The sequence below is a fragment of the Pezoporus wallicus genome, unplaced genomic scaffold (assembly GCF_028554395.1).
Source record: "Pezoporus wallicus isolate ANWC-B61680 ecotype Strahan unplaced genomic scaffold, APGP_CSIRO_Pwel_v1 contig_7472, whole genome shotgun sequence".
NCBI lineage: Eukaryota > Metazoa > Chordata > Aves > Psittaciformes > Psittacidae > Pezoporus > Pezoporus wallicus.
The window spans coordinates 15,095-31,971 of record NW_026638726.1 but is presented as its reverse complement, the minus strand read 5'-3'; the positions used below and the strand labels follow the sequence as shown (position 1 = coordinate 31,971).

Sequence of the window (16,877 nt, the reverse complement as noted above, 5' to 3'; positions counted from 1 at the left end):
CATCTCTGGTATGACCAGGATGACAACACACCTCATTTAAGTGTTTTACTAATTTTTCTGGATTCTGCTCTTGTTCAGTGATGAAGTTCCAAAGCACTGGAGGGGCCCACTGCCCTAGATACTTGCCCATACTATCCCACACACCCTGCCACTCATGACTGTCCAGCCTCGGGGAAAATCACTTCACCCTCCTATACTGTCATCTAACCCTAGACAAGACCCAAACCCAACTCTGCTTAACTTTTGAGGTCAGACAAAACGGTCATTGGTAAAACGCACTCTGCATGCGTGCCAAGATGGTGATCCCCATCACAATCAGCAGGCAGGTCTCAAGGGTATTCAAAGGCCAATCAAAACCTTCCAAACTCTCAAATGATGCTGTAAATAGTCTGGTAGGGGAGCTGGGAACATAATGGAATGTCTACTTCATAGGCTGACCACCCAAGGAGGGAGAAGAAGATGTGTAATTGCTGAACACTTCCATTATATGCCTCCCAAAGTAGAGAGGTGATGACCACACTGGGAATGCAAGCCAGATCAGTTTCATGATCAATGAGTCTATTGTATTTGTTGTGGTTTAAACCCAGCCAGCCAGCTCGTTCACTCACTCCCCCCCTTTCCTGTCTCTTTCTTCCCCCCCCCTTCCCTGCTCCCGGAGGGATAGAGAGGAGAATCAAAAGAATTTAACTCCCACGGGCTGAGATAAGAACAGTCCAGTAACGAATGTATAACACAAATCACTACTGCTACCACCAATGATAATAATGATAAGAGAAAATAACAAGGGAAGAGAAAACGATACCACCCGCCAAAACAAGTCCGACCCAGAAGACCCCATGTCCTTCCGGGTAACTCTCAGTTACATCCTGGGCATGATGTGCTGTGGTATGGAATACTACTTCGGTCAGTTTGGGTCAGGTGTCCTGTCTCTGCTTCCTCCTGGCTTCCCCTTCTCCCTGGCAGAGCATGAGGCTCAGGAAGTCCTTGGCCAGACTAAAGCATTTGAGCAGTAACTAAAAATATTGGTGCTATCAGCACCGTTCCCAGGCCGAAATTCAAAAACACAGCACTGCACCAGCTACTAATAAAGAGAAAAAATGACTGCTACTGCTGAACCCAGGACAGTATTATAAGGCATTTCCATACAGTACAGTGAAACAAGAAACTTAGCACAAGCACCCCAGCCAATAAACACTAAACCAGGAAATACTGGCTGTAAGTAAGGTACGACATGCTGAAATTCTGAGATCAAGTGTAAGAACTTTGAAAGCCAATAAATCAGCATTGTGACGAGTGACTATTAATCCGAAACACTGAATGCTTATCACAAACACAATTAGACACACCCTGGTCAGATCTGTCGTTATATCAACCCTTCAGGCCTCCACTGAATGCCACAAAGAACTGTCATGTTTTAAGCCCATCTGGCAACCCATAACCACACAGCCTCTCAGTCACTCTCCTACTTTTCCTCCCCCCGTTCCTGAAGGGATGAGGAGGAGAAACAAAAGAACGTAACTCCCATGAGTTGAGACAAGAACAGTCTAGTAACTAAGGTATAATCCAAAACTACTGCTGCTAGCACCAATAACGATAAGGGAAATAACAAGGGAGGAGAATACAACCGCTAACCACCCACCAAACAATACCCAACCCGACCTGAGCAGCAATCTAGCCTTCCAGGTAACTGCCCTCAGTTTATATACTGGGCATGACGTGCTGTGGTATGGAATACCTCTTTGGCTAGTTTGGATCAGGTGTCCTGTCTCTGCTTCCTCCCAACTTCCCCTCCTCACTGGCAGAGCATGAGAGTCAAAAAGTCCTTGGTCAGAGTAAACATTAGTTAGCAACAACTAAAACCATTGGTGTTATCAGCGTTGTTCCCAGGCTGAAAGTCAAAAACATAGCACTGCACTAGTGTTGTGGTTTAAACTCAGTCAGGCAACTTGTTCACTCACTCCCAGTGAGTAGTGCCAGGCTGACAGCAATCGAGCCCCCCCCCCCCCACCGAGGCTCTCCCCTTCCCTGCTCCCAGAGGAACGGGGAGGAGGATCGAAAGAGTGCAACTCCTACGGGTTGAGACAAGAACAGTCCAGCAACCAATGTACAACACAAATCACCACCGCTACTACCAACGACAATAATGATAAGAGAAAATAACAAGGGAAGAGAATACGATACCACCGGCCAAGAAAACGAGTCCCACCTGGAAGCCCGTGTCCTACTGGGTAACTCCCAGTTAACCCCCACCCCGGGCATGACGTGCTGTGGTATGGAATACCTCCTTGGCTAGCCTGGGTCAGGCGCCCCGTCTCTGCTTCCTCACGGCTTCCCCTCCTCCCTGGCGGAGCATGAGCCTCGCAAAGTCCTTGGTCAGGGTAAACATCACTTAGCAACAACCGAAAAACATCGGTTTCACCAACACTGTTCCCAGGCTGGAAGTCAAAACACAGCACTGCACCAGCTACCACGAAGGAGAAACATGACTGCTACTGCTGAACCCAGGACAACTAGCTACTAAGAAAGAGAAAAAAGACTGCTACTGCTGAACCCAGGACACACCACAACCATTCTCTAGTGCAGAAGAAACAGGTATCATTGAAGAGAAGGTATTCCAAAGGTTCTCAAAAATATTTTCATTTCACAGACTGTTGCCTATAAGTTAAGGCTCTCATTAATTTCCCATGCTCTGTGGGAAGATGAGCCAACTCCAGCTACCACAACTATGCAAGCCTCTTAATGCAACTCAGAATATATACTGTCACTCTAAAAAGAATATTAAGATCAACTGCTGAGTAAAATCATATCCAGACTCACTTGAGCCAAACACCTGAATATGTGTGGTTGGCAGGACTCACTTATGCTCATTATTTCACACATGCCTACACAGAGATCTTCAAGACATCAGATGTCTGGAACCCTGCCTTCCTTTCTTATCTCACATCATGATTCAACAAACATTTCCAGCCAACAAACAGACAGCAATGCTTAACACAGTGGTTCTGCCTTCTTCCTACCCCCATCACTTGTATTCTAGTCCTTCCCCTGCTCAAGCACAGATGTTTATGCAGCAAGAGTTTGGGAAAGTCACTCTATTAGCTTCTACCTAAGTCATGTCACTGTGTATGAACATTCATGCCTTACACAAGAGGAAGGAGTGAGAACAATCAGCTGTGGATGAAGGAAAGTCTTCTCCAGCTTGGCACTGCTGCTGAATCCACTCAGACAACAGCAGATGCAGTTACAGATTTGAATGATGAAGGTAACATTCAGAAAGACACAGCTAATTGCTTAAGAGAAACTGGGCTGGATAACAGAAATTCATAGGAAGACTGATGCAAACAACTCGGTGACTTATTTCTGGATAACAGTTCCCCACACAAAGACAGGCACTCAGAATAGGCTAGAAATAATGACAGCTATGGTCCTTCAGTGAAAATGAAATAGCATTCAACTCAGGATAAGCCTCTTGCTTATGCTGAAACTGCTTAGTAAAATCTCATTTTAACATATTGCACTAAGGCTAGTTATTTAGCTGTAAATGAAAGTTTCTTGCTCTTTTTGCTATCACTGTGCATTATGAAACTATATTTCTTCCTTAACAGAAATTCTGTTGCAGTGTTGCACAACAATTTTCATAACTTCAGTTTTCATAATTACATCGTAAGAGTCTCTTCTGTTAATAATTTACTACTCGAAACACTGTGGCTTTGAGTGTAAGTATTTCCCAACAGGAACCAGCTTCAATTTCCATTTTCAAGTCTCTTCCATCAGTAAATTGCTACTTTGACTACTTGGGACTAGACCGTCCTTTTAATGTCCTTGGAATGGATTTGTAAGCCAATAAGTTGGTAGTATAATCAAACAAACTTTTATCTATTCGGTAAACTTCTGTAGTGGTAAGTCTGTGTCAAAGACGCAGATTAACAGAAACAAAGACAATTAAACCAGATATCCAACTGTTGATTAAAACAACAGCAGATGATGGCCCAGATGTACCCAAGGGACTCTGCAAGACTTGTCTGAAACCTATATAGTTGTTAGCTCCAGGTCTAACAGATAAGCACTGTCCACACAGAGCACAGCCCAGCTGCACAGGTTCTGGCCTCTCTAATACTCCAGCTTGTTTGTTCATATGCAGAGCTCAACATAAGATGTCTTCATTTAGGGCTACTTCCAAATTAGTATGGCCTATCAGGACGGAAGACATGGAAAACACTTTACAAAGATACCTGCAAAATCCCTGTAGGAACCAGCCTAAATCCAAGATGAGGAAATTAGCAAGATCCAACCTAGACTCAGCAGAGGCTCTCAGGTGTCCCCCTACTGCTTCCCATGAACACAATGCCAATGAACAGACTGCACAAAGCTGTTCGGGATCCCCAGAGATTAACAGCTTACATTTTGCCACAAGAAAGCAGCTGTGCTGCTCCTAACCCTAGGCCCACTGAGCAGCTGGTACAGCTGTGTTCATGTAATGCTCTACTGGAACTAGTAATGCCAGCCAGAACCAAACTCATTGCACAGGCAGGAAAGACTGCTACCTGCATCCATGCAAAAGCTAAACTATAACACAGAGAAACTAGCTAAAGATAACTCTGTACTTGACTATTTATACATTAAACTTTTTCCTTCACACTCCAGATACAAAAGCCTACTGGCATCTGAGAGAAGAACAAGACTTCAGTGGCTGAGTATTTGACGGAAATAGCTTTGCAGCCATAATGTTCACAAAGATAAGTGACATACCCCGAGACATTTAATTTAGAAGCCACAAATTTACAGAATAATTTGAGAGACCTGACAAGACTACATTCTGTTCTTTTGATGGGAACTAACTTAGAGACTTAAATTTAATATGCTACACAATTCAGTATCATTCCTCACACCTAGAGAGCCACCAGAAACATGTGCATATTTAAGTAAGTCTTAATTATGCAGACATATCTATTTTCAACTCTCACACAATAAACATTACAAATGCATATCCACAGCTTCTGAAAAGTCAAAAGACTGAGAATTGAAAATGCATATGTCATGGCTTAAGCCCAGCCAGTAACTCAGAACCACGCAGCCACTCGCTCACTCCACACACATCCCCTCCCCTCACTCTCAGAGGGATGGGAAGGAGAATCAAAAGAATGTAACTCCCACAGGTTGAGATAAGAACAGTCCAGTAAGTAAGGGATAACACAAAACCACTACTGCTACCACTAATAATAATAATAATAATAATGATAAGGGAAATAACAAGGGAAAAAACCACAACCTCTTACCACCCACCTACCAATACCCAGCCTGACCCGAGCAGTGATCTAGCACTTCTGGTTAACTCCCCTCAGTTTATATACGGGGCATGACGTGCTGTGGCATGGAATACCTCTTTGGCTAGTTTGGGTCAGGTGTCCTGTCTCTGCTTCCTCCCAGGCTTCCCCTCCTCCCTGGCAGTGCATGAGACTCAGAAAGTCCTTGGTCAGAGTAAACATTACTTAGCAACAACTAAAAACATCAGCGTTGTTCCCAGGCTGAAAGTCAAAAACACAGCACTGCACCAGCTACAAAGAAGGAGAAAAATGACTGCTACGGCTGAACCCAGGACAATTTACTACCTCTTCCATGTCACGTTTAGTTCAAATTATCATTACTTCTGTCCTTATTAAAATGAATCTTCAATAAGCAGAAATGCATTTAAACAATTATGCATACAACCTTGCAAAAATAATTTGCCAATTCACATATAACTTCAAATGGCATATGACAAGGACCAGAAGGCACAAATTAAAATTAAAAAAGTACAGATGAGTTTTAAACTAAGATTGCAGGAGTCATTTCTTAAATCAGCTTCTTGAAATTTCCTTGAGATTCTTCCCCTTGCCCTGCATTATCATTATGGTACAATAACTAGAATAATGCACAGGAAAACATATTCACAGATGAAAAAGTATTTAAGACACCACAGCATGATTATTTTTAGAAACTCTTGAGTCTCTTGCTTCTTTCCCCTCATCCACATTAATTTCTGCCCACAATATATTATATTTATTAAATACTCTGCAATGGATGAATTTGAAACTTTACTGGATACCAAAACAACTCATGGGAACAAAATTAACACATAAATATCAGGAACATTATTCCAAGACTCAATCTGCGTAACTGCTTTAAAACTATGGCATACCTGCAATGGTGTGCACGTTCAGGTTTGATACTACGGCACTTTGGACATTTGTAGATCACCTCTCCTGGTTTCAGTTGCAAATTATCCATGTATTCTTTAGTGGCATTTCCTTTGGGTACAGCCCCCTGAAATAATTTCAATTAAAGGAGAGAAAGCTTCTTAAATGGTCTGAGAGTGTTTAAAAATACATTTTATAGACTTCATACTAGTAATCTCAGGATAACTGATGAAATAAATTAATTTATTCTAAGCTAGTCCACCATAAACCAGAAAAATTTCCAAATGAATAAATTCCCTCTGCTTGACCTCAAATTCAGTTTCATTTCAGCAAGACTTATCTATGGCCAAGCATTAGCATAATTCTGATAAAATCTACTGTCACCAGCATACATAAAATGAAGACATCTTTACATGCAGATACAAGCCCTACAGGTAAAATATTTGTTGGAAAGTTACTCTGAACGAGTGCTACTGAGAGATGCTTTCTTACAGCAGCGTATGTTAATTGCCATGATGTTCAATTATTAGGCAAAGACATCTACAAAAGTTAAATCAGCAACAACTGCTTGAAAGATGTTACTTCAAGTCTGAATCCAAGATTTAGCCACCTGCCACATGTATACAGGTTTTTGAGAACCAACAGTCATCCTTGTTTCTTTTATACTTAAGCTTTTCGCTTGGACACTGTCAGTATGAACTACTGGCTTCTTTATTCTACATCTAGTGTCACCTGCTGTCTTCTGCTACTGTGAAAGTTTGTGTAGCTACATGGTAAACAGTTGAAGGAACTATTTCCAAAAGAAAAAACAATCCATCAGGAAAATACATTATTTTTTAGTGATTAGTTTTCTGAGCTGTTCACCACAGAGCTGTGTTAGCAGCTGTTTCAACACAAGGAAGATGATGAATGGACAGGAACAACAGGCAGGATTGCTTCTTCCAGTAACAATATCAATCGAGAGCCTCACAAGATCAGAATCTATCTTTAGATTAGTAAGAAGAAAATAATGGACATTACCACTGTCACTTTGCTTATTTATAGAGCTAAAGGCTTACCTGTGACAGGAAGTAATCATGAAATAAACCGGGATGTGAAATGAAAGCATAATGGCCTTTCTGTACCAACTCTTGTAGGCCAGCCCCTACTTCACACAGAGAGCGCCTTCTCCTGGTTGGCTTAAATCATCTGCAACACTCTATAATTATTTCTCATTCAAAAAAAGCCCGCTGGCAACATCATGACTTTACAGACACACCTTAAGGAAGTTTTATGGATAGAATTAAGAAACCAGCATGCACTTAAGATTCAACTGCAAAACACCTCTCTACTTTGGCAGAAAGTTTTTGTTGCCTATGACCTGGAATAACAATCTTGTGTTTGCACTGCCTGAGACACAGCCCAAGTTCTGCCCTAGATGAACCCTTTGGTTAAGTGGTGCTTCAAGCAAGCCAGCTGGCCTTTGCAGGGACATGAACTAAAAGAGTTTCTTAAACTCTCATGTTGTATTGCTGAAGTGTTTTTTTCAATATGAATGCTCTCATTGAAGTGAATACTTTGGTGTAAACATGGTGAATTATCTCAGAGAGAACTCCTAAAGCACAAATTTATCTTCTTCCAGGTAGATTTGTGTTTACAAAACACATCTCACATTCACCTGTTCACCTGTCTAAGGATAATAAATTCAGGCTGTACTTTTGGCATTTTGCTGATAAAAATATGCTCTATTTCAAAAATATCTTCCATAGTCTGATGGTCACAAGTTCATTTCAATTAAAAAAAAATATTTTAACAGTCATAATCAGAAAGATAATTCACATATGTTTTGAGGCAGTTTACTCCTTTTTTCCTTCAATCTTAATTTTTATCTCACGATCATGTCTTCCATTCTGGGAGTCACCAGGAAAGGAGTGGAGGAAAAAAAAAAAAAAAAAAAGGTAGCGATTCATCTCAATTTCTATCATGTTTTATCCATAAAGCACAACATAGGTCTAGAAAGACACACAGTTTTACCAGGACATATTCTTAAACAATGTATCCTTAAACCATTAACTTTCTTAGCTGTTGCATTCTGTAGAAGTCTGAACATTTCTTCACTGGGTGTGGGCTCAGAAGTACATCAAAGACCTAGGAAACCATTAACTACAACACCCTGCTGGTTTTTTGAACACTCCCATAACCGCTGTATACAGTTGCCATCTCAAAAATCTGGAGAAAACAGAAGTGCTTCCTCTCACTTCTCTCTCTACAGATTTATTCCCTTGAGAGTAATAGATTAATACAAAATAAACTATTTAATCTCCTGAGCTCTTGAATTGAAGAGTAAAAGTCCTAAGAAATGAGTAATTTCAAGACCTCTCACAGATATACTCTTCCAGTATGGGTTCAACTTAAATCTCCCTTCCCACTGACTACACATATCTAAACACAATAATCACAAAATCATGTGTGCAATTATGTGACTGAGGTTTTTCAGCATGTCTACCTCTAAAAGTTCTTTCATGTGCCATAAATGTAAGATACATTTGAAATAATACAAGAGGGTGAAGCTACAACTTCTTATGAAGTTTTGAAAATATATCTGACAAACAAAAGTAAGAAACATTAGGACAGAGAAGACTAAAGCTCTATCAGCTTCTTCAAAACCTGGGCTAATATTTTACAATTAAACTAAACTTCTTGTGAGCCTACATCCCCCTCTTATGTTAATTTTATACTGCCTGCTCCTCAAGTCAAAAATTATTTAAGGTTTCAACAGAACAGGAAAAGCATGGATATCATCCCTTCACCTTTAAGGTTCTGAACCTAATACTGCTTTTCCTGCCAAGAGAAGACTGATGTCACTTTTCCACATCTCTGCAGACAATGAACTACATGAGAGAACAATCCAAAGTGAAGGAACAATTGCATACTTACTGGATCAGTCAGCATAGTTCTCAGATGTGATGACAAAGCTAGTACTGCCAAACAGTTAAAGAGAACACCATTGATCACCGAGTACCAAAAGTCTTTGGAAGGCAGTAACATGACAAAAGTCACTACAAAGTCTGCATAGACAACCAGAAGCCATGTCATTATAGCACAGACCATACCGCAGCAATCTCGGATGAACCAAACCCTGTCTGCCATGTTGGCCTCTGAGGAAGAGGAATCGTAGCTGTCATTTTCAGCAAGAAGCAGGTGGTGCTCAGCATTGTGAAATCTGTGCCCTGGTGACTGCATGGTTTTTTGGCCTTGCCCTGCAGGAAGCAAAGATACATTATTATGCTTGAGGAAACTGGAAATACAGGTGACTCATTTATTATTTGTGCAAGATAAAACATATCCCAGTTGAAAATAGATTACTGATTTAAAATAAAAACCTGAACAACTCTATGACTACGTAAAGATTAAATATTTCTGTGATGAAAAGATACTAATTTACAAAGTTTCAGCAACAACTTCGTAAGCCATTTTCTGAGTTTTATAATACCATAACATTTTTATTTTATCACTTGGGTTTGAATGGCAAGGTTTTAGTAGCAGGAGGGTGCTACAGGGGTGGCCTCTGGTAGAAGCTGCTAGAAGCTTCCCTTATGTCCAACATAGCCAATGCAGCCAGCTCCAAGACAGACCTGCCACTGGCCAAGCAAGCCCACCAGTGACAGTGGTAGCACCTCTGGTATAATACAGTTAAGAAGGGGGGGAAACCCCACCCTGTAGAACTGCAGCTGGAGGAGTAAGAATGTGAAAGAAACAGCTCTGCAGACACCAAGGTCAGTGAGGAAGGAGGGGAGGAGGTATGCCAGGCACCAGAGCAGAGATTCCTCTGCAGCTCATGGTGCAGACCATGGTGAGGTAGGCTGTGCCCCTGCAGCCCATGGAAATCCACAGTGGGGCAGATATCCACCTGCAGCCTGTGCAGGACCCCACACTGGAGCAGGAGAATGCCCGAAGGAAGCTGTGTCCCAGTGGGAAGCTCATGCTGGAGCAGGCTCCTGGCAGGACCTGTGCCCCTGTGGAGAGAGGAGCCCACAGTGGAGCAGGTTTGCTGGCAAGACTTGTGACCCTGCAAGGAAGCCATGCTAAAGCAGTCTCTTTCTGAAGGACTACACCTCAGGGAAGGGACACATACTGGCGTAGCTCATAAAGAACTGTAGCCCATAGGAAGGACTCACATTGAAGAAGTTTGTGGAAGACTGTCTCCTGTGGGAGGGACCCCACACTAGAGCAGGGGAAGAGTGTGAGGAGTCCTCCCCTGAGGGGGAAGGAGCCACAGAGACACTGTGTGATGAACTGACCACAACCCCTACAAGCCGCTGAGGGGGAGAAGGTAGAGAAATAGGGAGTAAAATTGACCCCAGGAAGAAGGGAGGGGTGGGGGGAAGGTATTTTAAGATTTAGTTTTTATTTCTCATTAACCTACTCTAATTTGATTTGTAATAAGTTAAACTAAATTTCCTAAGTCAAGTCTGTTTTGCCCATGATGGTAATTGGTGAGTGATCTCTCCCTGTCCTAATCTCACCCATGAGCCTTAGGTTATATTCTTCTCCCCCGTCCAGCTGAGGAGGGGAGTGACAGAGCAGCTTTGGTGGGCACCTGGTGTCCAGCCAGGGTCAACCCATCAAAATCATACAACTTCAATGCTTGACAAAGTGATTTTAGAATGGTTACATTTCCACCTTTGTGTGCCTGTAAACCATTCTTCCTCTTCTGCTGGAAACGTAACCTTTTCCATTTAGCTCAAATTAAAATGGCAAAGCCTTCATTAAATTACAGTTCCTGTCTCTCAGTAAACAGCAAGTAATGGCACCAGACTGTTGGCTTTTCATACTTCTCCAGCAGCCCAGGGAAAAGCAGAATGAAATGCAGAATGGAAATAAAGCTGTTTAGTACACTGTTCACAACAAACAACACTGCAAGTTAGTAAGCAGCTAAACTGGTTGACAAAAGTGCTACTGTGTTGAAAAAAAACAAAATCCTGATACAAAGATATATTGGATAACTTACAACATGGTGTCAGATCAGACCAAACTTCAGGGAAACCAACGGTAGTGGTTAAATTAGCATGGCAATGGACTACATGAATCAGATTTTCAAAGAACACGTTAATTTCATAAAAACCCTTCTAGGACTTTGTTGTTGTTCCAACATGGAACAAAACCAAGACTTGAAACCTTGACAGTTTTTATGAAAATAGAACTATTTTTCAGATGTCTCTATCAAGCAAAGATATGGTATAAATTAAGTGCTATCAACAAACAGGAGACAAATTTAAGCTTTAACATTATGTGTCAAGAAAAGCATGCTCACTCACTCCCCACCCCTTTCCTCCCCCTGCTCCTGGAGGGATGGGGAGAAGAATGGAAAGAATGTAACTCCCATGGGTTGAGATAAGAACAGCCCAGTAACTAAGGTATAACACAAAACCACTACTGCTATCACCAATAATAATAATGATAAGGGAAATAACAAGGGAAGAGAATACAACCACTCACCACCCACTGACCAACACCCAGCCTGACCCAAGGAGCAAATGTGGGCCTTCCGGGTAACTCCCCCAGTTTATATACTGGGCATGACGTGCTGTGGTATGGAATACCCCTTTGATTAGTTTGAGTCAGGTGTCCTGTCTCTGCTTCCTCCCGGTTTCCTCTCCTCCCTGGCAGAGCATGAGACTCAGAAAGTCCTTGGTCAGAGTAAACATTAGTTAGCAACAAATAAAACCATTGGTGTTATCAGCATTGATCCCAGGCTGAAAGTCAAAAACACAGCACTGCACCAGCTACTAAAAAGAAGAAAAATAACTACTACTGCTGAACCCAGGACAGTATCCATCCCTTATTCCATACCATTCACGTCATGCTCAGATCCCACATTTTTCAATATACCATCACTCTTGTCTCATATATATATAGATATCTCTCCACAAAAACACAAACAGAGAGATAGGATTCCTTAGTGCATGGACCAATCCCTATAAAGCTGCTGAGTTTGTCAGGTCCATGATGTCAGGCTCCATTTCTTCAAACTGGAACTCGTCTGGTCACTGCTGAGCTCATCTGGTTTCATCAAAGTTCATTCTTTGTTGGGATGATGGTTGGAGGGAAGTCAGGGTCAGTCCCTGGTGACCTGAAGACATCTAGTTGGTGGGCTATAAAAGTGCTACATAGTAGACAACAGCATACAGTTGAGTTCACTGGCAGTTTTCCCCCAAAATCAAATCCCCTTGAGGTACACATCCGCCTTCCTCATCTTCCTGCATTACCCAACAAGTATGTCCAGGTCCCTGAGCAAAAGCAATCGCATGAGTGGGTTTGCCTTTACCTGAAGCAGGAATAACCCTGACTGTCTTCCAAACAAATTCCTCAGGTGTGTGCAACACAGGAACTTGATTGCCTTCTACAATATGTAAAAAGTTCTGGCTGGGCTGGGCCAGCCCTGTTGGAAGATCCTCTAGTGTTGACCAACCAGGTGGCTTTTGGTAAATGTGCATCCCAATGTTTGAAAGTCCCACCACCCATTGCTGTCAGTGTAGTTTTTAACAGCCCATTGTACCGTTCGATTTTCCCAGAGGGTGGGGCATGGTAGGGGATGTGATATACCCACTCAATGCCATGCTCTTTGGCCCAAAGGTCTATAAGGTTGTTCCGGAAATGAGTCCCACTGTCTGACTCAATTCTCTCTGGGGTGCCATGTTGCCACAAAATTTGTTTCTCAAGGACCAGGAGAGTGTTCGGGGGAGTGGCGAGGGGCACAGTATATGTTTCCACCCATCTGGTGGTTGCTTTTACCATAGTAAGCACATGGCACCTGTCGCGGCACATTGGCGGGAGTATGATATAGTCAATATGCCAGGCCTCCTGATATTTGTACTTCAGTCATCGTCCTCCATACCAAAGAGACTTTAACCTCCTGGACTGATTAGTTGCAGCACATGGTTCACACTTGTGAATAACCTGGGCAATAGCGCCCATTCTTAAATCCACCCCTCGATCACAAGCCCTTCTGTATGCTGTATCCCTGCCCAGATGGCCTGAAGTGTCATGGGCCCACTGGGCGAAAAATAATTCACCTTTATGTTGCCAATCTAAGTCCATCTGAGCCACTTCAATGTTAGCAGCTTTAACCACTTGCTGGTTGCTCTGGTGTTCCTCATCGGCCCAACTGCTGGGTACATGAGCATCTATGTGACTTACCTTCACTATGAGGTTCTGCAACCGGACAGCCATATATTGCCACAGTACAGCAGCCCAGACGGGTTTACCTCTGCATTGCCAGTTACTCTGCTTCCATTACTGCAGCGACCCCCACAGGGCATTTGACACCACCCATGAGTCAGTATAGAGATAAAATACTGGCCACTTTTCTGGTTCAGCAATGTCCAAGGCCAGTTCGATGGCTTTTACCTCAGCAAACCCTATCTTTCTGCAGTTTCTGCAACTTGTCATAGGGGACTCCATACAGCTGCCTTCCATCTCTGATGCTTTCCCACAATATGGCAAGACCCATCAGTAAACAAGGCATACTGCTTTTCACTTTCTGACAGTTTATTATATGGTGGGGCCTCTTCAGCTCGCACCACCTCCTCCTCTGGTGACATTCCAAAATCTTTGCCCTCTGGCCAGTCCATGATGGCTTCTAGAATTCCTGGATGAGTGGGATTTCCGATTCGAGCATGTTGTGTAATTAGTGCAGCCCATTTACTCCATGCAGCATTGGTTGCATCGTGTAGAGGAGACCCTGCCTTTGAACACCCAGCCCAGCACGGGCAACCAGGGTGCCAGGAAGAGCTGTGCTTCAGTGCCAGTCAATTCCAAAGCAGCTAGAACCCCTTCATAGGCTGCCAGTATCTCTTTTTCAACTAGGGTACAACTGGCCTCAAATCCTCAGTATCCCCGATCCCAAAAGCCGAGAGGTTGACCTCAAATCTCCACTGAAGCTTTCTGCCAGAGGTTCCAGGTAGAACCATTCTCCCCAGCTGCAGTGCAGAGTACATATTTTACATCCGGCACAGTCCGGACTGGTCCCAAGGCTACTGAATGAGCTACCTCTCATTTAATTTGTTCAAAGGCTTGCTGTTGCGCAGGGCCCCATTTGAAATCATTCTTCTTCTGGGTCACATGATAGAGAGGGCTTACAATCAAACTGTAATTTGGGATGTGCATTCTCCAGAACCCCACAACGCCCAAGAAAGCTTGCGTTTCTTTCTTGTTACTTGGTGGAGACATTGCTGTCATCTTGTTGATCACATCTGTGGGGATCTGTCTACATCCATCTTGCCATTTTATTCCCAAAAATTGAATCTCCTGTGCAGGTTCCTTGATCTTACTCCGTTTTATGGGAAAACCAGCTTTCAGCAGGATTTGGATTATTTTCCTCCCTTTCTCAAAAACATCTTCCCCTGTATTGCCCCACACAATAATGGCATCAATGTATTGCAGGTGTTCTGGAGCTTGCCCCTGTTGCAGTGCAGTTTGGATCAGTCCATGGCAGATGGTAGGGCTGTTTCCACCCCTGGGGCAGTCAGTTCCAAGTGTACTGGACACCCCGCCAAGTAAAAGCAAACTGTGGCCTGCACTCTGCTGCCAAAGGAACCGAGAAAAATGCACTGGCAATATCAATTGTGGGATCCCACTTGGCTGCCTGTGACTCCAGTTCATATTGAAGTTCTAGCATGTCTGATACAGCAGCACTCAGCAGTGGTGTGACTTCATTCAGGCCACGATTGTCTACTGTCTCTCCACTCTCCGTTAGATTTTGGGACTGGCTATAAGGGGCTATTAAAGGATGCTGGTACTGCTGATCACTACTTTGCTCTCCATTCTACAGATCAGCTTATAACAAATACGATTAGATACATTCTGGTCAGATCTGTTATGTCTACCCTTCGTGCTCCACTTTGGGCACCACAAAGAACTGTTATGGTTTAAGCCCAGCTGGCAACCCAGAACCACGCAGCCGCTCGCTCACTCCCCCACTTCCTCCCACCACTCCCAGAGGGATGGGAGGAGAATCAAAAGAATGTAACTCCCATGGGTCGAGATAAGAACAGTCCAGTAACTGAGGTATAACACAAAACCACTCCTGCTGGCACCAATAATAATAATGACAAGGCATATAACAAGGGAAGAGAATATGACCACTCACCACCTACCGACCGATACCCAGCCCAACCTGAGCAGTGATCTGGGCCTTCAGGGTAACTGCCCCCAGTTTCTATATTGGGCATGACGTGCTCCTTGGTTAGTTTGGGTCAGGTGTCCTGTCTCTTCTTCCTCCTGGCTTCCCCTTTTCCCTGGCAGTGCATGAGACTCAGAAATGTCCTTGGTCAGCTTAAACATTACTTAGCAACAACTAAAACCATTGATGTTATCAGTGTTGTTCTCAGGCTGAAAGTCAGAAACACAGCATTGCAGCAACTACTAAGAAGAAACATGACTGCTACTGCTGAACCCAGGACCTCCCTTAATAGCAGCTCGAGCTTATGTTTACCTAAATAAGGCCTGCTTTTCATCCACTTTCCGTTATCCTACCCTTTCTAAATGTTTCCAGTTAAAATTACAATATACGCCAATTCATTTCAATAGCACTTTGTGACATCAACCACTCTTTGTGGTCAAGACTTGTAAAAGAAAATTCAAGTTTGATGAAGCCTACATACTTAGCAGCTGGAACATGCATGTATTATTTCAACAAAAATGGGCATATAAAACTATAGTATAGCCAATGCTCTCCCAATCCTTTTTTCTTTTTACGGCATAGATCACATACGTGCTGTGCTGTACGAACCCACCCTCTCATTTCTCAGTGTGAACTATTTGTGTTCCCTCTTCTTCTAAGCGCTGTTCTTCCTTCCCGGAAATAAGGAAAACTAACAGCACAGAAATCAACAAAACTCCCTAGAGCCAGGATACCACTGAAAAGCGTGGTGTGTCAAGCAGTTGCTGTTCCGTCAACTTCCAGCTTCCCATGGCAGCAGCTAAGACTCTACAACATAGCCGTGCTGGGGCACAAGGATGCTTCCCTAAGCTTGTTTCCATGGCTACTGCCAGGTTTTTATTTTTAAATAATCCAAATAGAGGCAGGAGTACAGCCAGGACCGAGAAACACCCCGTTAAGACCTGGCACCAAGAGCCAGAAAGGACAGGGACCTGAGGGGCGCCCAGCTATCAGCCCGACCTGCCCGGAGAGGCTGCTGATCCCGATAACCTACCCCGCCCGTCCTTCGCCAAGGCTTCACCGAACTCCCACGCTCCCTCTCTGCAGGGCCCGGCCTCCGCCAGAGCCGGGGGGGAGCGCAAAGGAGGATCCGCGGCGGCGGGCGCCCTGAGGGGAACCGGCTCGGTGAGAGGACAGCGGCCCGGGAAGGGAAGGGAACGGGAGTGGATTTACCTCAGTGGCGGCGGCCCTACTACTCTCAGAGATGAAGCTGATGCCGTACCGACAGCACAATGAAAAAAGCCGGAGCCAAACCCCGTCCGTCTGTCCCCGGACGCTCCGCAGAGTCAAGAACTCCCGGAAGCGGGAAGTGCAGCCCCGCAGGAGGCGGAAACCAAGCTTGCCGAGCTGAACAGGCACCGCCCCTTGAGGGGCTGACCGCTGGCCGCGGCCAGTTGTGTGTATGCGCGCCTCGAGGGGGACGTCTTTGGCCAGGCTGCCGGAGAAAGGCGTGGCTGTGTGTGAGCCTGGGAGGGCTGAGGTGGGAGTTGTGTTCTTAG

General features: G+C 43.9%; 1 protein-coding gene across 1 annotated transcript; it reads right to left on the bottom strand.

Moving 5' to 3' along the window:
* Positions 1 to 6,104: 6,104 nt before the first annotated feature.
* On the bottom strand, positions 6,105 to 16,616 carry LOC130600644 (palmitoyltransferase ZDHHC7-like). Its single transcript, XM_057412127.1, has 3 exons — positions 16,552 to 16,616; positions 9,093 to 9,415; positions 6,105 to 6,303 (listed from the first exon to the last, which is right to left on the bottom strand). Exons 2-3 carry the CDS (start codon positions 9,396 to 9,398, stop codon positions 6,109 to 6,111), a joined length of 501 nt encoding a protein of 166 aa, XP_057268110.1. The 5' UTR covers positions 9,399 to 9,415; positions 16,552 to 16,616; the 3' UTR covers positions 6,105 to 6,108.
* Positions 16,617 to 16,877: the final 261 nt, after the last annotated feature.

Bases quoted from the DNA above. Each gene is read 5' to 3' on its own strand.
- LOC130600644 (XM_057412127.1), bottom strand. From the start codon at position 9,398: ATGCAGTCACCAGGGCACAGATTTCACAATGCTGAGCACCACCTGCTT. The intron at 6,304-9,092 runs GTAAGTATGCAA...AAATTATTTCAG, and splicing joins GAACTATGCTGACTGATCCA to GGGGCTGTACCCAAAGGAAA.